This window comes from Hemitrygon akajei, chromosome 6, assembly GCF_048418815.1.
Source record: "Hemitrygon akajei chromosome 6, sHemAka1.3, whole genome shotgun sequence".
NCBI classification, from domain to species: Eukaryota; Metazoa; Chordata; class Chondrichthyes; order Myliobatiformes; family Dasyatidae; genus Hemitrygon; species Hemitrygon akajei.
In genome coordinates this window covers 97,949,748-97,972,012 of record NC_133129.1, presented here as the reverse complement: position 1 = coordinate 97,972,012, position 22,265 = coordinate 97,949,748, and the positions used below count along the sequence as shown (strand labels likewise).

Sequence of the window (22,265 nt, the reverse complement as noted above, 5' to 3'; positions counted from 1 at the left end):
GGAAATATATTTTATTAACTTATTTGTAGTAATATTTTGTTTCATGTTCTGTGTGTGATATATTTTTTGTGGGTGCACCGTGGTCTGTTGTTTCATTTGGTTGTACAGTATATATAGTACTGTACAAAAGTCTTAGGCATATACATAACTAGTGTGCTTAAGACTTTTGCACAGTACTGTGTCTACAGTCAGGTAACAATAAACTTAAAACTTGAAAACCGCTGCTACAGCCAAGCTACTATGGACCAGTAACAACCCTAGCCTTTAGGCCTCTGACTCATTACTTCTGAGTTATACAAGCTCCTTGGGACAGGGAACAAGTAATAAACACAAGAGGTTCTGCAGATGCTGAAAATCTTGCTCCCCATATTCTGTCTCAGTAATCTCCAAGCTGTCAGCATGAACATTGATTTCTCCAACTTCTAGTAATTTCACCACCCCCCCCACACACCTTCCCGTCTTTTTCTATTCCCCATTCTGTCTTCCCTCTTTTCCATTCTCTTCTCCTCACCTGGTCATCACCTCCTTCTGGTTCCCCTTCTGCTCCCCTTTCTTCCATTGTCCTATTAGATTCCTCTTTCTTCAGCCCTTTACCTCTTCTACCTATCACCTCCCAGACTCGTAAATCACCCCTTATCCCCATCCAACCACTCCCCCCCTCACCCATTACCTGCCTACCTCCCCCTCTCCCTAGCTTCTTATTCTGGCTTCTGACCCCTTCCTTTCCAGTCCTGATGAAGGCCTGAAACATTGACTGCTTATTCCTCTTTGTAGATGCTGCTGGACCATCACTCTGTGTGTTACTAAACAAGTAGGTGTACATTGTTGTGTTAAGTATGTGGAGCTTGCGGGGGGTGGGGGGGGAGGTTGTGCTACTTTCAACAGAAAGTAGTATTGGCAGGATTTTAACTTCCACAGCACCTGCTCTCCAGTGCTTCTTGTACACCAATGTCATGTTTAACTGTGTTTCTGTGCTATCAATGCACAGGGCAGTCTTTTCTTCATGGATTTCTTGGGTTATTAAACTGATGTTGCGTCCAACTGTAATCTCAGGTTTTAACATCAAACGGGCAAGGGGTTCTTTTACCTTATTTTTCCCAACTGATTATTCTAATATCTGAATAATAAACACCTCATCAGTTATTCTCTTTTTAGGGAGATCATACAACCCGTCCATTCCACAAACGTAGAGAGCAAAGCTGAGTTCTGCTTGAACCTTGGCGAAAACTACTGCTTTTTTAAATGAAGTGGAACATAGGAGATTTGTAATTACTGGAACTCAGAACCTCTTGATTATGTCTGAATGCTTTTATGCATTGAGTTGCTGCCACATGATTGGCTGATTAGATATTTACATTAGCGAGCAGCTGTACAGCTGTATCTAAAGTAACCACAGCAGCTAGTTCACACCCAGCCAGGCAACTGTGTACCAGAGAGGAGACACAGAGAACTGCAGACGCTGGAAATCTGTAACAACACACAAAGGAGCTGGAGGAACTCAGACAGGCGGACATCTAAGGAGGGAAATCAGAAAGGTCTCCACCTGAAATATCAACTGTCCAGTTCCCTCCATAGATGCTGCCTGATCCACTGCATTGCACCAAATGACATACCCTTCTTTCGGGCAAGAGGGTGCGTGTGACTTTCAGAAACATTCAGGATTTTGATGAGACTATGCTCAAGAGTATCAGTGTCATTGTGGTCGCCAAGAAAGGCATTCTTTTCATGAAGGATTTGAGAAGAAATGCACAGGGCTGACTTTCAAGAGAAAGTGTCTGTCCCACAAGCCTAGATTTAGCAGAAAGCTCTTATAACCACTTAATCTTCTAGATCATGAGCTTACATCAATAAAGTATTTCAAGGGGCTGCATTACTCCTGCTCCTCTTCTATGTGACTAGAACACAAGGGATGGGCAGGGCTTGCTGCCCAAATATCACCACCAAAAAATGTGAGTCCTATCTGGTACTGGAACATAAACAAAGGCAAGAGTGCTGCATGCACTAATACTCAACATGTAATTGAAGTCAAAGGCTTGGATTTAAAGCAATCTAATTTTGAAGGTACACTTGGAGAAGGTGTTGAAGAACTCTTACCCTTCCTCTTCAGCGGTCCCAAGGCACTGGGTCGTATAGCAACACTTGGGCTGACACATCTCCTGCTGGGAAGGAAACATGTTGAAACACTGAGGAAGCATCTCTCAAATGACCAATGGTCCTGCTCTGTTATATCACCCTAACCATCCTGCTACAACAATGACAGGAGTAGAGGGTGGGGTAGGGCAAAATCAAATCAAAATAACAGGAAAAAAAGCAAAATCAACTGGGTAGGAAATCAGAAGCAAGAAAGGGAGCTGAGAGCCATGGAGACTGGGCAGTGGCAGAGGCGATGCCTGTAATGCCGCTCTAATCAAGTTTTTTTTCATTGCACCTCTGTATATAACAATAAACAATTCTGACTAGCTGCATGGTGCGATCTTACTTTGTGTAATAGGTATTAAAAGGCATATGGAAGTGGAAATGAGCAGGGAAACAATAAGAGCTTTAAAGCACTAAGATGCCACAGAAACACCTGAATCATGGTTGCTCTCTGAACAGCCTTTTCCTGGTGCTTCATCTTACCTTGTGCATGTTTCTATCCAACTCTTTGCTGTCATAATATTTGTTCATAATTTTCACTGCCAACATTTAACACACCAACTCCTTATGGAAACATCAAAGGCCTGAATTCTGCACAGAAGCACTGCCTGTTCTAACATACAAGGGCAAATCAGAGGGCCTTCCAATTCTCAGATCTGTCAAGCATCTTATTAAGAGTCCTACAACTATGGGCTGACAATGATCTTCAAAAGGATCAAATTATCTTTAATAAGTGAATGCAGAATGGCAGTGTGTGGGTAGGAATATGAAACAAAAGAAATAGGAGTTGATACCCTCCCCACAAATCTATTCCATCACACAATAATATTGTCTGATCTAATCTATGGCAGCATGGTAGCGTAGCAGTTAGCACCAGTGATCACCAATTGGGGTTCAATGCTCACCAGTGTCTGTAAGGAGTTTGTACACTCTCCCTGTGACTGAATGCATTTCCTTTGTGTTCCCTGATTTCTTCCAATATTGCAAAGATGTACTATATGGGTTAGGGTTAGTGTGTTGTGGGCATGCTAAGTTGGTGATGGAAGTGTGGCAACATTTGTGGGCTGCCCCCAGCACATCCTTGGATTGTGTTGGTCATTAACAGGAAAACAATTCAATTTACTGTCTGTTTTGATGTATCTGTGACAAATAAAGTTAATCTTCAGATCTTTAATTTTACTGTTTATCATTATCCCTGACTTTACTGTCATTCACACATGGGTTTGTTGATTTGGCCTCCATGGCTCTTTAGTGTGGAAGATTGCAAAAGAAAGAAATTCTTCTCATCTCAACCTCAAGTCTTCTATCACCTAACCCAAGATCATGCCCCCATAGCTCTAAAATACTGAGTTCCTCCAGAACTTTGTGTGTGTTGCTTTGGATTTCCAGAATCTGCAGATTTTCTTGTGTTTTATGAAATGCTAGAGGAACTCAGTAGGTCAGTCAGTATCTATTGAAATGAAAACAACAGTTGTTTCAGATCGTGACCCTTCTTCATGACTGAATATTATTTTGTCTTGCTTTAGATTTCCAGCACCTGCAGATTCAGCAGGTCAGGCAGCATCTACGGAAGTGAATAATCAGTTGATGTTTCGGGCCAAGACCCTTCTTCAGAACTGGAAAGGAATGACAGTCCACAAGACATCTCTCCTATCATGTGAATCAAACTGGTAAACTTACTGTACACTGCATAATCTCTAAAGTCAGATTCAGCAAAACAAAAACAGCAATTCTGTGTATTAGACCGTAACCACTTTAAACTTAAAACTGAGCTACTGATCAGTAACACCTGAAAGGTGATGCGAATCAGTTGCCGGCACCTACTATTGTATTCACATTCATCAGGCCCCAGAATGCACCCAGCTTTGGTGCCACGGCATCTAATACTAGGTACTACAGAACTGTTTTGGCAAAGGAAAAATAATTAATGTGGTTTGGGGATTTTTTTGCACAGAACATTTCAAAGTTTCCCACTGTTGTCTGGCATACTGATATTTTCACAGCTGAGGAGAATTAAAGGTAAGACACAGTGTTAACCAAAGTCAAAGCTATGCACTGCACACAGAGGTATTGAAAGCTGCCTTTGTCTATGAGGATGAAAGAGGCTGCATTACCACCCAAACCAGTAAGGGCCACGGGTCAATGCATAAGATGTTAAAACATCATGAGCTGACACCTCAGCCTCAGGAGAGGAACAACAAATCAAAACCAATCAGGAACTTTCAGGAGGAAAATGTATTTTTGCCATTTAGTTGATTAGGTCAGAGAGGAATAATTAGTTGCAAAATCCATAGCAATATCATCAGTGTTGGATTTATCGTGCAGAGTTGTTATTTTTCTTTTATTTTCCTTGTAATTTAGCTTTCCTATGCTTGTGTGTATTTTTATCTCTCTCTCCATCGCCCGTTATGCCACTGGTTAGGGCAGCAATGAAGGTCCTCCATCTCTTGGCGGCGTTCAGGGCTTCCTTCATCGTGTCAGTTGCTCGGTTTTCACTTCTGACGGTCATGAAAGTCCTGGATGGAGACTCGGAAATACCGTTGCACACAGATGAAGAAGATACTTTATTGTTGTTTCCCTAACAGTTTTGTTTGACTAATCAGGGTTGTTAGCCCTGAGCTGAGCCCCAAAAATCTGGTGGACCACTCTTAATCTGTCCTCTACTCTTTGATCTGTTTGACATGGGTGACCCGACCAAGAGCCAAGCATAAAGCCCTCCAGCCAACACAGCTCTCCTGGTCACTGAGGCACGCAAGCCTCCAAACCCAACAATAAGGTTGTGGAGAGTATTTTTTAATAGTAACCTATATATGTGCAATTGTTCAGTAATTTTTCCAGTACTTATAGAATAGTTAATTCTGTATTTTTCTAGAAGCTTGTTAACTTTTTTCTGCAGGTGTCCTGCCACTTGAATCTGTCCATTTATAGGTTACTTGTCATCAGTGGAATGTTGCTATCTGTAGTCTGAGACGAACATGACTTTTTTCTTCTTCTTTCTCCTGTTTGTTCTCCGTTCTCGTAACACTCAATAAATAACGACCAATTTTTTTGCCTCATTCTTGACTTCCAGAGAAACTTGGATCAGTATCACTAGATCCAACAGGGTTATATAGATTTAGCCAAGTACCTTTGTCACAGACTGATGCACAGATAGACACACATGCATGTGCGCAGAGACATTCACAGGTGTACACAGTGACATGCCCAGCTACACACACAGGGACAGATGTGCACGTGCGTGCAGAAGGAACAAGCAGAGGTCAGGTGCAAGTTTCTCTTACCTTCCAAAACGTCGTGTAGGACTTGGAGAGGAATTTGGTGTGATGCCACCTTTGGGTATCAGGATCGGCTGGGATGATGAGAAGTACTGCTGAAAAAATATTTTTGAAAAGAGTGAGAGGAGGGAGGATTCATTAGCCATCTGTTGATCCAGGGCTTTTTAACTGACTTTCTAACAATGCTGTGACTCCAGAATGTTTCCCAATTTTGAAAGCAGTCAGGGATTGGGGAATGTGGTGGAAAGCTATCTCTGGCCACCAGATGGCACATGAGATTTCAGGAGGAAGCCCTGCCACCCTGTGCCTGGATTAGAGAGCACATCTTATGAGGAAAGCTTGAGCAAGCTATGACTTTTCTCTTTAGAGAATGAGAATTGACTCAACAGAGGTGTACAAGTTGATAAGACGCATATCAGGTGGACAGCCAGAGATTTTGTTCCCCAGTGCAGAAATGCTTAATACAAAAGGGCATAATTTTAAGGTGACTGGAGGGAAGAATTGAGGGGGGGAATATCAGAGATAACTTTTTTTAAATATACACAGAGAGTGGTGGGTGAGGAACACACTGCCAGGGATGATGGTACAGGCAGATACATTATTTATAGGCGCATGGATGGTAGAAAAATAGAGGGCTATAGGGGAGGGCAGGGCTAGATCGATCTTACAGTAAGCTAAAAGGTCAGCACAACATCATGAGCCAAAGGGCCTGTACTGTTCTATAATACACACCATGTACCATTCCACTCATCTGCTCCTGATAGTTTAAAATAAGACAGTGCTGTGCACATACAGGTTTAGGCACATATTTTTAGCTAGGTGCCCAAGCCTTTTGCACAGTACTGTAGTAATTTTATGTATTGCACTGTACTGCTGCCACAAAAAAAAACTGATTTCATGCAGAAAGTTTGAATAACTCATCAGTTAATAACTCATTGGGGTGATTGATAAGTTCGTGGCCTAAGGTAGAAGGAGATGTTATTAACTTCAACCTTTCTGCATAATCACTCAAAGAGTGGACATACATGTGCATGTAACGACAGCTGTATAACTCATCTCCTTCTACCTTAGGCCACAAACTTGTCAATCACCCCGCTGTGGACACTTTCTGGAGGTCCAAGATCCGTATGCTCCATGACTGCTGGACTAAGTGTGTAAATGTAGGAGGGGACTATGTTGAAAAATAAATGTCCTAGGTTCCCTACTGCGGTCACTTTGCTGAACAGTTAACTGCCGGTTAACTGTCGGCTAACTATTACTTGGATTGCACTACCTGTATGTATAATCTATATTTTCATTTATATTTATCATTATTATTGTTATGAGCAGAGAGACAACATCTGCCAGAAGTAAATTCCTTGTATGTGCATAGGTACTTGGCGATGAAAATCTGATTCTGATTCTACCTTAGGCCATGAACTTATCAATCACCCCTCCTACAATGATTAATAAACCATTTATTTAGAATCAAATGACTTTGCTTGGTGGCTCAAGGCTGGGTGTGTGCCCTCTCACCCCCCCCAGCACTCCTCCTCTACCACCTGTCCCACACCCCTCCCGTGGCGCTCCACCCTTGCTATTCCTAACATCCTTAGCTCCTGCTAGATTTACAAACTCGCTGTCTGCTCCTCATTGACAGATATAGTACTGTGCAAAAGTATTAGGCACTCTAGCTACATACATGTGCTTAAGACTTTTGCAAAGTTCTGTGAATTATATAACACACATCAACCAGAGAATTATAACATTCCAAAGTAGAGGATTTGAACTAACTGAGGTTTAGGCCATCTTAATTCTAGCATACAATCAGATGAAATGATCATTCATTCCCAGATCTATGATGTGATAGGTACATAAACTAAAATACACCATGTATACTTGGGGAAAAAGAATGACTGCATCTGAAGCAAGGACAATTGAGGGTCAGCAGAGGCTCACAGGGTAACACTGCTTCTGATTTCCGAGTCTCAAGGCAAGCAGCAGACTACACAATCCTAGTGTCAGCACTAAGATATGTTCTATAGTCAGAGGGCACCTCTGTTAGATGAAACATTAAACTGTTTCCAACATTGCCTTGCTATGCTCTGCAAAGGTAGATAATTATGACCAGTATTGTAAAGTCAATATTTTGTGGGGACAGAGAGGTTGGGTGGGGCAGAGGGTGGGAGATGGCTGTGGAAGCTGTCATTGGGCATATTTAAAGCAAAGGTTGATAGGTTTTTGATTAATAAAGGCGTTAAAGGTTAAAGATTAGCTTTATTTTCCAGATACAACAAAACAAAACCATATAGTGAAATGTATTGTTTTGCATCAACCGCCAACACAGTCAAAGGATTATGCTGGGGTCAGATGCAAATGTTGCCACGCTTCCGGCACCAATATAGCATGCCCATAATTCATTAACCCTAACCCATACACCCTTGGGATGTGGGAGGAAACTGGAATATCCGGATGAAACCCATGCGGTCACGAAGAACATACAAACTTCTTCCAGAAAGTGATGGGATGTGAACCCCAATCGATGATCAATAGCACTGTAATGTGAGACAGGATTTCTGCTTCACAGCTCAGCTGAAAATTATTGGAGCATTGCTGTCCCTCAGTACTGCCACATCAGTCTGAGTTATAGAGTCTTAGAGCACTACCTTACAGAAACAAGCCCTTCAGCCCATCTAGTTCATGCCAAACTATTAAACTGTCTAGTGCCATTGACCCGCACCTTTAATATTGCCCCCTCTACCACTCTCCTCCATGAACTTCAAACGTTCCTTAAATGCTGCTATTAAACTCGCATCCACCACTTCCTCTGGCAGCTCATACCACTCTCTGAGTGAAGAAGTTCCCCTTTAATATTTCAGCTCTCACCCTAAAATTATGACCTCTAGTTCTAGTCTCACCAAATCCGAGTAGAAAAAGCCTGGGTTTAGTTACATCATTTATACCCTTCATAATTTTGTCTATCTTTATCAAATCTCCCTCAATCTCCTATGCTCAGGGGCGGGGGGGGGGGGGGGGGTGGAAATCAGGACCTCAAATCCTGGCAACATCCTTGTAAATTTTCACTGAACTCTTTCCATCTTATTGACATCTTTCCAGTAGGCAGGTGAGCAGAACTGCATACAGTACTCTACAGCTGGCCTCACCAACGTCTTCAACATTAAATCCCAACTCCTGTACTCAATGCACTGATTTATGAAATTCTGCCGAATGGGACTGTAATCCAGGAGTTTCTGGCTCAGTGCAGAGATCATGACATATAATACAGCTGCTTCAGATACATTCACCAGGTAGCATTACAGATGAAGGAAGCACCCCCAAAACGTAAGCCCAAGACCATCACAATCCTCTCAGAGTCTTCTGCTTAAAGTGCTTAATGGGCACAAACTTCACACCAAGAACAAAGGCATCTTTCCATACCTTGCCGACCCGTGTCGGAGAAGGGGCAAGCGGGAAAATATCGTCCCTCTGCAGGGTCAGGACCCGGTCTTCATGCTCAGCAGTCACCATCTGGTCACACTGCAGAAACAGAGAATAGTTCCAGATAAGCAGTTTGAACATCTATTTGCATAAACCCACTTGACACTAACAACAAAATCAGTCTTATTATGCAATTTAAAAATTTTATTTATCAAGATACAGCTGGAATAGGCCACTCTGGCCCTTCGAGCCCTGCCTCCCAACAATCCTGCCAATCTAACCCTAACCTAACCACAGGACAATTTACAATGACCAATTAACCCATCAACAAGCACGTTTTTGGACTGTAAAAGGCAACTAGAGAACCCGGAGGAAACCCAAGCGGTCAAAAGGAGGACAAACAAACAGCAGCAGGAATTGCGCCTGGGTGGCTGGCACAGTGAAGCGTTGTGCTAACCACTACACTACCATGCCGCCCCATTCATTTGACACGCTTAGCTGCTGTCACTACCTCAAACAATGCATGCAGGAAATTGGGCAGCACAACACTTTACAGTACCAGCAACCCAGGTTCTATTCCTGCCGCTGCCTGTATGTTCTCCTTGTGACTGCTCTGGTTTCCTCCCACAGCCCAGACGTACCAACTAGTAGGTTATTTGGTCACTGTAAATTGTCCCGTGATTGGGCTCAGATTAAATCGGGGAACTGCTGGGTGGCGTGGTTTGAATATAGACAACTATTGAGAATTCAGGACAGCTGAGCAGACCCAAACAGCATGCTGACAGCCACCCAGTCTCCCAGTGATCTTCGAGACACCCGCTACATTACAAACCCTACTGGGTTAACAAAACGTTAAAATTATAGAGACGACATTGCACTGTGTTGCCTTCTACAACCATCGTGCTCCTGTACTGTTACTGTTGAAAAGGATCCAGGAATTGGAGCAGCTCTCAACAACATATAGAAACCTATCCCACCCAATGAGGAACTGCTGCATGTTTGTCATTGCAGAAGCCTGACAATATCCCATGCCCCATCAACCTTTGTGCTACTCAGACTTGCACTAATATTATTTTGTGACTGTATGTGCTGGATATGCACTGTGCGTGACATGAACCTGAACTTGCAAAGGCACACAATTCTTTATACCTGTAAGGCTGGGATTTGGGGAAATGTTTGCACAGGTTGAGGAATCTTTGACCATAGGTCACATCAGTGTAATGATTAGGTTGTTTGGGATTGAGGAGGTATATTTCCCTAAGACACTGGAACAGAATTAGGCCATTCAGCCCAATGAGTCTTTTCTTGACTCACTGGCTGGTAAATTTTAGAGTGTTCTTTCCCGGACAGCTGTGGAAGCTCAGTTGTTGTGTTCATTTAAAGTTGAGCTATCTGGGCATTAGAGGAACATCGAGGTGATGATGCCGAGACTGGAGATCAGCTGTGATGCTAATGGCAGAGAGGTCTCCAAGGGCCAGAAAGTCTACTCCAGCTACCATGATTTTTGAAATTATCTCCTGAGGCAAGGTGGGGGTGATGACAAATAAAGGGGTAACAACCATCAAGAGATCCAGGAAGTAGAACCTGAAACTCACTTGCACAAGAGAGTAATTTTGGCATTTGGGGTCAATCAACTGCCTGCTTCCAAATTGAGACCCAAACTTTTACTGAGTAGGGCAGGAGCAAGAACTAAGGAGTCACTGAACAGCAAGGAAGTCTCAAGAATACAAATAGCCTCTCTTCAGTCCCGATAGGATTGTCCCCAAGGAAACGTGAAGCCAACAGGAAGACCTCTATTATGAGGCACAAGTTGGGACTATCCTAAATGACTGTAATTCCAACAGTTCTCAAGAACACTGGCACAATACTAGGAAAAAGAATTTCTGCCTCACTGAGCTCCACTCAACTCCCACTATTCACTGCTACTGTAACTGACTGATGTATCATGGCTACAGTATACACGCCACAAAAGGAAATAAACTTGCTCACCTCTAACCAGCATCTAGAAGGTCGGGCAATGGAAAGGTTACCTGCTACAGATTCCTATCTAGAAGGTTGGGCACCAGATGTACGAAAAGATTACCTGCTATAGGCTCCCATCTATATACTGCAGTTTCTTCACTGTCCAGGGAGTTAGAGAACAGACCATTTGGCCAAATGGTCTATGCTGATCAAGTTGCCCATCTAAACTAGTTCCATTTGCCTGTGCTTGCCCCAGAGGTTCCAACCTTTTTTATGCATAGATCCCAGGTTGGGAACCCCTGCTCTAAACCTTTCCTATCCATGTACCCGAAGATCATCTAATGGTGGAGTGGTCTCAAAAGGGGCAGAAAGCCTACTCCAACTCCCATGTTTTTATACTGTCTCCCAAATGAGGTGGGGGGGGGGGGTAATGAGAAATAAAGGGGGAACAACTATCAAAAGTTCCAGGAAGTGGAAAGTTAATGTTGTTAATGCACCTGCCTCAAACACTCACTCTGGCAGCTTGCCCCATATATGCACCACCCTCTTTGTGAAAAGGTTGCCCCTCAGATTCAGATTTATCACGTGTACATCAAAACATGCAGTGAAATATAGCGTTTGCATTAACAACCAACACAGCCAAGCTTCAGTAAATCTTATCCTGACAACGATCTTATGATCTAGTTTTTGATTCCCAAAATCTGGAAGGTTATTAGAAGGTATCTACCCCCTAGTAATTTCATACAACTTTATAAAATCTCCCCTCATTCTGATACACTCCATTAAATAAAGTCCCAATGCCCAACCTCTCCCTTATAATCCAATCACTTGAGTACTGGGAACAACCTTGGAATTTGTTTTTATGTACTCCTCCAACTGAATGGCATCTTTCCAAAAGCAGAGTGCCCAATACTTGATACAATACTCCAAGTGCGGCCTCGTGCATGTCTTGTACAACTACAACATTAAGAGTTCCTCTGTGTAAATTCTGCAGTATGAAATCACATTTCCTAAAAGGACTGTAATGGTTCCAGCACCTCATCATCTTGTCAAGGGAAATTAGTGATGGGCAGCAAATGCCTACATCCCATTAAATGAAATAAAAGGGGAAAACACATAAAACATCAAAAAATTTACAACTGACGTTTTGGGCTGAAAACCTTTGGCATGTCCTGCCGAAGGGACTTGGCCCGAAATGTCAATGGTACTTTTTTACCCATAGACGCTGCCTGGCCTGCTGAGTTCCTCCAGCATTTGGTGTGTGTGTTGCTTGGATTTCCAGCATCTGCAAATGTTCTCTTGTTTGTAGTCAAAAAATTTGTCAACTTTATACAGCTTTATTCATCACAACTCATGAATGCCTGCTAATTCATAGAACAAGTAAAGAATCCAGCTTTATTTTACATTACTCGCCAGTCAGGCACAAAGTGTTAGGCAATGCTAGTGTTCTCCCCTTTGGACAGCACTTGGCCTTCCCAATCTTTCAAGCAAAAGAAGTGTCCAAAATTAAAGATGAGGTCTGACTTTCTTAGTTTTCACCTAATGTTTATGCGTCAAGTCACAAAATTACTTCAAAAATTTACATAGCCTTTCTATCAGTTAGTGGTTAAGTACTCACCAGTGTAAAACCATCCTCCCATGAGCAGCTCATCTGCATGGCTGCGTGTATCCCTCTTCAGAAAGGAAAAGTAGAGAATACAGATTAGTCATCAGAATAAAACATACCATCTACAAGGGGTTCCCCCTCCTCACCCAACTACCTGCAATAAGCACAAGGGTCTTAGCCCAAAATGATGACTGTTTATTTTTCTCCACAGATGCTGCCTGATTGTTTGAGTTATATCGGCTCTTATTTCTTTGGCTCCTAGGGGGTCACCAACAGCGTTTATTTGGATATGTCTGTTTACGGAGAAATGCGAGCCAACAGAATTCAAAGGTGAACAGAAGGGGTAGCCAATCAGGACCAAGACAACCAAATGGGTGGAGTGGGGGGTTGTAGATATAAATGCAAACACTCCCAGAGAGAAACACCCAACAACTGTGCACTGAGGATGCCACCTGACTGGTGATGAAGTGTCTGCAAGCTAACTGCCAAGCTTGGCAAACACCACAACATTAAACTCTTCAATCCAAGCTACCAATATTCACCACCATCCTAAACCCAGTTGTTGCCAACAGATTTAATGCAGCAGTGCATCAACATGAGGATTCCACTGCAGTTCAGAAACATCAACAACATGGTCTCGGGCAACACATAAAATGCTGGAAGAACTTAGCAGGGCAGGCAGCATCCATGGAGGGGAATAAAGAGTCTACTGCTTGGGTTGAGACTCTTTATTAGGACTGGAAGGACAGGGGACAGAAGCCAAAATGAGAAAGTGATGGGGTGGGGAAGGAGTACAAGCTGGAAGGTGATAGGCGAGACCAGGTGAGGGTGATATGAGAAGCAGAGAGGTAAAGGGCTGGATGTGGAATCTAAAAGAAGACAGTGGACCATGGAAGATAGAGAAGGAGGAAGGGAGCCAGAGGGAAGTGATGAGCAGGTGAGAAGGGGTAAACAGAATGAGAAATGGAAAAAAGGGAGTGGGGTTGGGGAGGGGAGGGAGAGAAATTAGCTGAAGTTACATAAATTGATGTCATACCACGAGGTTGGAGGCTACCGAGAAGGAATATGAGGTGTTGCTTCTCCAGTCTTAATATGGCCTCAGTAGAGAAGGCCACGGACAGACATGCCAGAATAGGAAACAGTATAGCTCTTCTCCTATGTCTTATGGAAATGAGTGGCCACCAGGAGATTCTGTCTTTTGCTGTGGACACAGCATGGTGGTCTCTAGCTTGTTGTGACCTTTTGTAAGTAGAATGATGAGCATAATGAAGATAATGAAGGGGACATGTTGTGTTAGAGAAGGGTCTCCTATAACACAGGTGTTGAACTGACACTGTCCACAACTAATTTCCAGATACAACAGAAAATACTGTAAATACTCAGCTAGTCAAGCAGCATCTGTGGAGAGGGAAACAATATTTCATGTTGACGACCCTGCATCATAACTGGGGAACATACAGAAAACAGGGAAAGGAGAAAGTGAAGGCTGGAAAAAGATGATGCCTGTGGATTTTGCAAACCCAGGGACTTCCAGTTTGTCCACAAAACAGTTTATTTCTCTTCTCTTCTGTGTTTCTTATCTTTTCAAGGTGATTTGTCAATCTGTCATCTGCAGTTCAAGCTACGATTCTTTGGAAGTGGTGGGTTTCCAAACCTACTTCGCCATCTCCAGGAACGTCCTGGAGGTTCACACCCTCAGGGCCAGGAGGCCAGAAGTCAGGTCGCAGGCACATGAGCGACCCAGTTCCTCAGTGATTTCATTGACTGAAGCGTTGTGGGAGACTGGAACATCGAGAGAGCAGGCAGTGTGTTTGCTAATTGTCAGCTGCCGTTGGAGGGAGGCCTCTGTACTCAAGTGATCCCCCCCCCTCTCTCTCTCTCTCTCGATGAAGGGTGCGAGCCCTTCGGTCCTCAAGATGGGGAAGGGGAGTGGGCTTGAAGAAGTGATGCCGGAGATTGTAACATCAGAGCAGTGAGTTGCTGGTCTCCGTGCTTGTTGTTGCAGGAGCGACCTCTTCCCTCCCTTGCTGGAAGAGAGAGCCTGTCAGATACTGAAGTGCTGGTTTGTGGATTGCAGTTTGATGGACTCTGGATTAACGGACTCTTGGTGCTTCTGCTGTTGCTTACATGGGCGGGGGGGGGGGGGTCAATGTGTTTGCTGGTGCAGGTGGGGGTGGGTGGTTGATGTTGTGCAAAATGGGGGGAGACTTCGATGTTTCTATCGGTTTATGGGGTTTCATTTTCATGAATGTCTGTGAAGAGGACAAATTTCAGGTTGTGTACCGGATACATACACTGATATTAAATGTACTTTGAACATGTTTAATCTCTGCCCCATCATTTAAAACATTCGTATTATAAATTTTCCTAGTTCTGATGAAGTTAATTCTCTTTTTCACAGATGCTGCTTGAACTGCTGAATACCTCTAACATTTTCTTTAATTCCACCATCTGTATTTTTCTTCTTCTTTACAAACACTTTCTAACTGGGGCTGAGTGGAAAGTGCATGCTCAGCAGGAAGTTAATGAGATTTAGTAAGGGACATATTATTTTTCAAATCCACGCCCATACGAAGTAGATATGCAATGTCGACAGACATAGATTTCACTTTCACTGACAGAAAAATAATAAACAATTACATCCAAACGCAGGGTTTCCTCCCAATCATCTCCCACTTAACTTGGCATATTGCTACGTTGCTCAGTTTCACTTGTTACTATGATACCTAAATAGCAGTTCTCCCACAATCGTGGATTTCGACTCGTATCTATCAGCTGGAAGCCTTCCAATTTCAGGCTAACAGAAGGACTATACATCTGCCTGAGTGGAAGCTGCCTTTTAAAGTGCTGTAGTGTGGGAGCACAAGAGGCATAACAGATATGAAGGCACTGGTTTGGACTCATGTACAAAGCAGCCATACACATAATAAGACCATAAGAAATAGGAGCAGAATTAGGCCATTCTGCCCATCACATATGATCTATCATTCCATTATGGTTGAAGAATTATTTCTCTCAAACTCATTCACCTGCCTTCACCCTGTAACCTTTAACACCTTTACTAATCAAGAACCTATCAACACCACTTTAAATATACCCAATGACTTGGCCTCCATAGCTGTATGTTGCAATTAATTCCACAAGTTCATCAACCTTTGGCTAAAGAAATTCCTCCCCATCTCTGTTCTAAAGGTATGTCCTTGTATTCCGAGGCTATTCCCTCTGGTTCTAGACCCCTCCCACAACAAGAAATATCACTCAACTTTAAAATCTGCATTGTATCTCTTGAAATTTCAGATGATAGCAGCACAACAGGCTAGATTTTGTTTTTTGTTTCAGAAAGATTAGTTGTCCATAAGACATAGGAGCAGAATTAGGTAATTTGGCCCATCGATCTCCACTGGGCCTTGAACACAATAACCTAAGCTGACACCCTCCCCCCTCCAGTGCACAACTCAGGAAGTGATGACAAGTCAGGAGGGACAGAACTGATGGAGGGACAAAGCTTGTTTTGCTGTTGCTGTTCTGTTCTGCGTTGTTCTGTAGAGCATTGTGGGCATACAATGTGCGATGACACTTGTGACCTGCAATGGCGTGGAATGGTTGTTGACGCAAATAATGAATTTCACTGTATGTTTCCATGTATGCGTGATAAACAAATTTGAATCTTGAATGCCCCAGTGATGTTGAAGTGGTGCAGAAGGAATGCAACATCAGTGGTACCATCTTTCAGTCTGCACATCAAACAGAGCTTCTCCCTACTCTCTTAGGTAGCTGCAACTGAGCCCTGCCATCATTACTTTAGTGAGTTGTTGGGTTCTCTCCTGACATTTATTGCTTAATCAACATTAATAAATAGTTTTTCAACACTACTATTGAGATGAGATCTCACTTTGTGCTTCCTGTTTCCCCAAATTCCAACAGCAACAAATTGGCTGTGAAATTCTTGGGACATCTTAAGAAATTAAGTAGAGAAACTAGGCTGAGGACCAACAGGTTGGTGTGGGAATCTGGAGTGGAATTGAAATGGCTTGGAACTGGGCGCTCCACAAGGCCCTGGAGGATGGAGTGCAGATACGTGAAAAAAAAGTCACCTAGTCTCTGCTTGGTCTCGCAGGAGGGCCACATCGAGAGCACCAAATACAACAGGCAAGGTTGGATGAGGTGCATTTGAATCTCCACCACACCTGGAAGAAAAGCCTAGCTCCATAAGCCTGCAAAGAAAAATATCGGGGGGGGGGGGGGGGGTGCAGTTGGGTGGCAAGAGATGAGCAAACCAGGGATTCAGAAAGACTGGACCTTGCTGAACAGAAAGGGTGGGGAAGACAGGATGTGGCTGGCGATGGCATCACGTTGTACACATCAAAGAATGGTCTGTTGGACCAAGGGAACCCTATCTGTTTCGCTTGCTGGGGGAGGTGTGTGGAAACCAAGGAGATATGAGTGAGCGTTCCATCAACCACAGTGGTGGTGGTGGGAATCAGGGAAGCCTCCTTTCCTTAAGATGGAGGAAATTTCTCACTACAGATGCTGCCTGACCCACTGAATTCCTCCAGCAGTTTGTGGTATGCTTCAAATTCCAGCATCTGCAGTCCTGTGACAACATTTCAGCTGTTTTATTTTTTGAAGTGCAATCAGATTGCTGTGATCTGGCATGGGAAGCCTGAAAGGACGACGGAAGGTACTTTCATAGGGGAGGTGAATGAACATCTGACAGGGAGGGAAGTGCAGGTCTATGGTAGAGAGCAGGACACGTAAGGAGATCATTCAAAGAACCAGCACAAGCAAGGATGCAATGCATCATATCAACTTGCCACTCAGTGTGGTCAGGAGTTCCATCTGGGTGGCCTCCAACCTGATTCCAAGAACATCGAATTCTCCAGCCTCCTTCCTCCCAATTCTGGTTACTGCTCACTCTCTCTCTTCTCCTGCTATCAACTGCTTCTGGTTCTCTTCCTCCTTCCCTTTTTTCCATGGCACTGACCTCTTTTATTAGATTTCTCCCTCTACCACCTACCCAACTGTTCACTTCATTCCTCCCCCGCCAGCTTGTATTCCTCCAATCCCCCACCACATTATTCTGCCCCATTCCTTTCCACTTCTCTGCCCCAAAAGTTGATTGTTTAATCCCTCCATAGATGCCGCCTGATGTGCTGAGTTCCTTCGGCATTTTGTGTGTGCAGCCAGGAAGGATGGTTTGGGCACAGGCAAAATTGCCACCTCCATGAATAAATGAGCCGGACGGAGTTGACAGCGGCTAATCTCACCTCTCATGTGCAGTCTCTCGATTCATCACATCCATGCTCTCCTCCTGAAACACAAAATAAAACAAGCAACTTCCTTTGTGTCTGTGTGCGGTAGCCGCTGGTAGAGTGTCAAGTATCCCCAATAAATGGGTGAAACACAGTTAATGGGCATAATAGCATGGTGGTCAAACTACTGGAGTGATGAGAGATCTGAATCACTGAACCAGACTTGAGTGGCTTGAACCAGGGACATTTTAATTCCAGGTATTAAATCAAATGTGGTATTAAAATAAGATTCTTGCTTATAGGGTCTCTCTGCCACCCATGCAAGGTATTTATCAGGAGCACTGCCCACACAGGGCCCTTAGCATTGTCAATCATCCCTCCCATCTGTCTAACAATCTCTTAGCTTCCCCCCCCCCCCCCCCCCCCACCATCAGGCAGAAGGTACCATAGCACTAGGACAAAGACCGATAGGATGAGCTTCATCCCCCAGGCAGTGAGACAACTGAACTCCCTGCAACCTCCCACTCCTCCTCATGTATGAAGCACCAGTCGAATTATACTGTTTACTTTTTAAAATTTGTAATAAATGCAGTTTATTTGTAGCAATATTACTTTATGTGCTGTGTACAACTTACAACATGCACCATGCTATGTGTGAGTTATATGTACTGTGTTGTGCACTTTGGTCTGGAGGAACATTGTTTCGTTTGACTGTATACATGTAATGGTTGAATGACAATAAACTTGGACCTGAAGCTACATGATTGGTGTGAAAAAGCACCACAGAAGGAAAATTTCCATTCTCAGATGGACTTTGAACAACTCCAGGGCACCAACCTGGTTGGTTCCTTAATGTATTTCATCTACCATCCAGGAACAATCAGCAATAGACAGTAATACAACAGCATTACCAGTGAATAAATGAAGAAAACACATCTTCCTCTGTAGGCACATCCAGCCTACACCACAAACCTGGATTGCTACTGGGATTGGGTGTGGTATTTAGCCATGCCTAACTATACTTTCCATTATGTAGCCAGCTAGACTATCCTTAACAGAAAAAAAACTACTTCTGAAATTGTGGTAATATTGATGTAAAACTCATTATGTCAGTTGCCACAGGGTGGCGGGGTGGAGATAGTCTCTACCAAAGGAAGTGTGAAGAGTTCTTTCCTTCCACTAGCCTGAAGGTCGCCCTTGGGCAAGTCCCCCGATCAGGGTTACGTGAAGCCATGGGAAGAGCTGGTGGATGGCTGTAAGAGCAACCAGTGCATATCACAAGTTCTGCTTAAGCAGCCACTGACACCAGGCGTGTCAGGAGTGTTCTTCAGAGATAATGGCTAGAGTTACCCATCTTGTAAAGACACTGCCCAGAGGCGGCAATGGCAACTACTTTTGTAGAAAAGCTTGCCAAGAGCACTCATGGTCATGGAAAGATCACAAACACCCACGTCATATGTACAACATGGCACATAATGACAATGACAGTTGCAACAACAGACATTTGTACTCTGAGGTGTCACTGCAGAGCAGACTCAATGGGCTAAAAGGCCTAATTCTGCTCCTATATCTTATGGTCTAATCTGGAGGCGGTAACTTTAATGACTTGCAACTTATTTTGCAGGAAAACACTTCAGAAAAAAAATCAGGGGACTTCCGGTAAGATGGCGATTGTTTAGCTGCTCCGAACTTTTGTTCCGTTAATGTCGCTATCTTTGCACTAAATGTCTCCATTTTTTAAACCTTAGGAATTTTTTCGGTATCTCTTACTTGCCTGTGAACATATCTAACTTACAATGTCTAGCAAGAGTTCTAAATCCGGGAGAAAGGAAGCTATGGCGCCCTCGGACGAGACCTTGGTTGCGCTTGGAAAGCTCCGAGACGAAATTTTAAAGGAATTTAAAACCGCTTTCAAACAGTTGGAAGACAAACTGGATCGGATCAACGATAAAGTGGACAAGCATGCTGAACACTTATCTCGCATCGATTCGACTTCTGAAGATTTAGAAAGTCGTGTTCGATACTTGGAGACTCTCTGTTCCAGCTTAGAGGAAAAATCTAACAAACTCCTTTCCAAAATGGTGGATCTCGAAAATCGCAGCAGACGCTGCAATCTTAGAATTCTTGGATTGCCAGAGGCGACCGAACAGGGATCAACTGTGAAGTTTTTCGCCCAGTTTCTCTGTGGGATATTCGGGGAAGATTTGCTTCCGAAGCCGCCCGAACTCGAACGGGCACACAGAGTTTACGTTCCCCCTGGAATTCTGGGCTCCCGTCCGCAACCAGTAATCTTGTGCTTCCATCAATACCAGGTAAAACACAATCTGATTGTGGAGGCACGTCGCAGGGGGTCTCTTCCTTTCCAGGATACAACCATTCGCTTTGTGGAAGATTTTGCACCCCAGACCTTAAAGATGTGCGCTGAGTTTAAAGGCGTAATGAAAGTGCTGTTTGATCGTGGTTTTAAACCCTCTCTTCGCAATCCTGCTGATCTACGAATCAAGCTTAATACTGGAAAATACAAGTGGCTCAGGTTGGTGAAGGAAGCTGAAGCATTTGTGGCAAGTCTTCCGGCTATCCAGTCATCTTCGGAATCTGATCAGACCTCCTAAAATGGTGGATAAGTACTCCTCGTAGTAAAATTACTTTTTCTGGACTCAGACTTCACTTGAATCACTCAGACATTATTCATTGAAATTCTAAGGGCTGTTGACAATCTCTCCCGGGATTTGGTGTGTGTGTAATCTATTTTTACTCTTGTATAACCTTATCTACAGAGTTTTACAACTGACTCTAACTTGTTTTGGAGGTTTGAAGTCTTTAGTGAAGGCCTCCCTGTTTGTTGGTTCACAGTTTAATTGCTGATTTATTTTTCCTTTTTTAAATATTTATTTATTTTATCTTTTTTTTCCTTTCTTCACCCCTTTTTTCTAATCTCTGAATTTTTTTCTCTCCTCTCTGTAAATGGTTGATAAATACTCGTCTTGAATTTATAATTTTCCCCTTCCTCTACTTTTTTTTTTACCTTTTTTTCCCCCTTTCTCTTTCTTTATTCTTCTATAATTTTTCGCGGGTAGGTTAGTTTTGGTTTTCTTCCGATTTTCTCTGTATTAAGTTTTATATTTCTGCAGAAGGTGTTCTAATCTGTAGTTATGTTTTCTAGTGCGTAAACTAGTTACTATTTGCTATAGTATTTATATGGAACTGTTGTCAATGACACAGATCTGGAAGTTGTATTTGGGTTAATTTTTTTGGTAGAGCTAGCTACTTGTTTTGGTAGCCGTCTAGTTTTGGGTTGTGTGGGTGGGGTGGGTTTTCCAGTTCCAACATCACTCACTGTATTTATTGTTTCTCTTTATTGCTCAGGACATGTATATGTTTTGATTTTACGAATCTATGTTTACATCTCTGCTCCCAGACTGCTAGTGTACTGCTTGACTTTTTATATGCCTGCTGCCTTTTATGCATTAGTAATTGATAATGGCTAGTGCACTTAAATTCGTGAGCTGGAATGTAAAGGGATTGAATCACCCTGTTAAAAGGAGGAAGGTATTCTCACATATCAAACAACTCAAAGCTGACATTGCTTTCCTTCAAGAAACTCATATTCGTTGTTTTGATAACTCCCGGCTTCTGTCAAAGTGGGCGGGTCAGCATTTTCATTCATCCTTTGCCGCTAAAGCTAGGGGAGTCTCCATTCTTATTAACTCAAATATTCCTTTTGAACTCCATAATAAAATATCTGATACAAATGGCCATTTTATTATTGTTTCTGGTAAACTATATAACACTAAAGTTGCACTAGTAAACCTGTATGCTCCCAACTTTGATGATGTTAACTTTTTTGAACGGTTTTTTTCCTCACTACCAGACTTAAACTCATACTCTCTTATACTGGGTGGTGACTTCAACTGTTGGTTGGATCCTAAACTGGATCGATCATCCTCTGTTACCAGATCACCTACTAAATCTGCCTTAGCTATCCAATCGTTTCTCTCTAATTTTGGTATCTCTGATATATAGCGTTTCCTCCATCCTACGGAGAGAGATTATTCTTTTTTCTCACATGTTCACCATACCTTCACTAGAATTGACTATTTCTTACTCGATAACCAACTTATCCCATTTGCCCACTCTTGTGACTATCAGAGTATACTGATTTCTGACCATGCCCCAATTACCCTCTCTCTGAACTTTCCTGGTCTCCCTCAGAGGAATAAACACTGGCGGTTTGATTCAACTTTATTATCAGATGATGATTTTGTAAAATTTATTAAGGATCAGATAACCTTTTATTTTAACACTAATACATCACCTGAAGTGCCATCCCAGATTGTCTGGGATGCCATGAAAGCATATCTGAGGGGTCAAATAATCTCTTACACAGCAAATCTCAACAGAAGATCCCGTGCAGATCGATCAGACCTCATTAACCAGATTAAAGATTTGGATCAAATATATGCCCAAACTAAGAACCCTGAATTATACAAGAAGCGCGTTGAACTCCAAACTAAATTTAACCTTCTGTCCACTCAACCTGTCGAACGCCAACTTCTCGAAAGCAAGAGTCGCTTTTACATTCATGGGGATAAGCCTGGTATATTCCTAGCCAATCAG

The 22,265-nt window shown here is 43.0% G+C and overlaps 1 protein-coding gene across 1 annotated transcript in view; it reads right to left on the bottom strand.

The window, feature by feature from the left end:
* Positions 1-22,265, bottom strand: part of LOC140729332 (uncharacterized) — a 59,841-nt gene that overhangs the window by 5,319 nt on the left and 32,257 nt on the right. The window contains exons 4-8 of the mRNA XM_073048975.1: positions 17,664-17,707; positions 12,409-12,463; positions 8,829-8,927; positions 5,418-5,506; positions 2,095-2,159 (exon numbers count right to left, since the gene is read on the bottom strand). Coding sequence (XP_072905076.1) covers positions 2,095-2,159; positions 5,418-5,506; positions 8,829-8,927; positions 12,409-12,463; positions 17,664-17,707 — 352 coding nt within the window. The remainder of the gene's footprint in view (positions 1-2,094; positions 2,160-5,417; positions 5,507-8,828; positions 8,928-12,408; positions 12,464-17,663; positions 17,708-22,265) is intronic.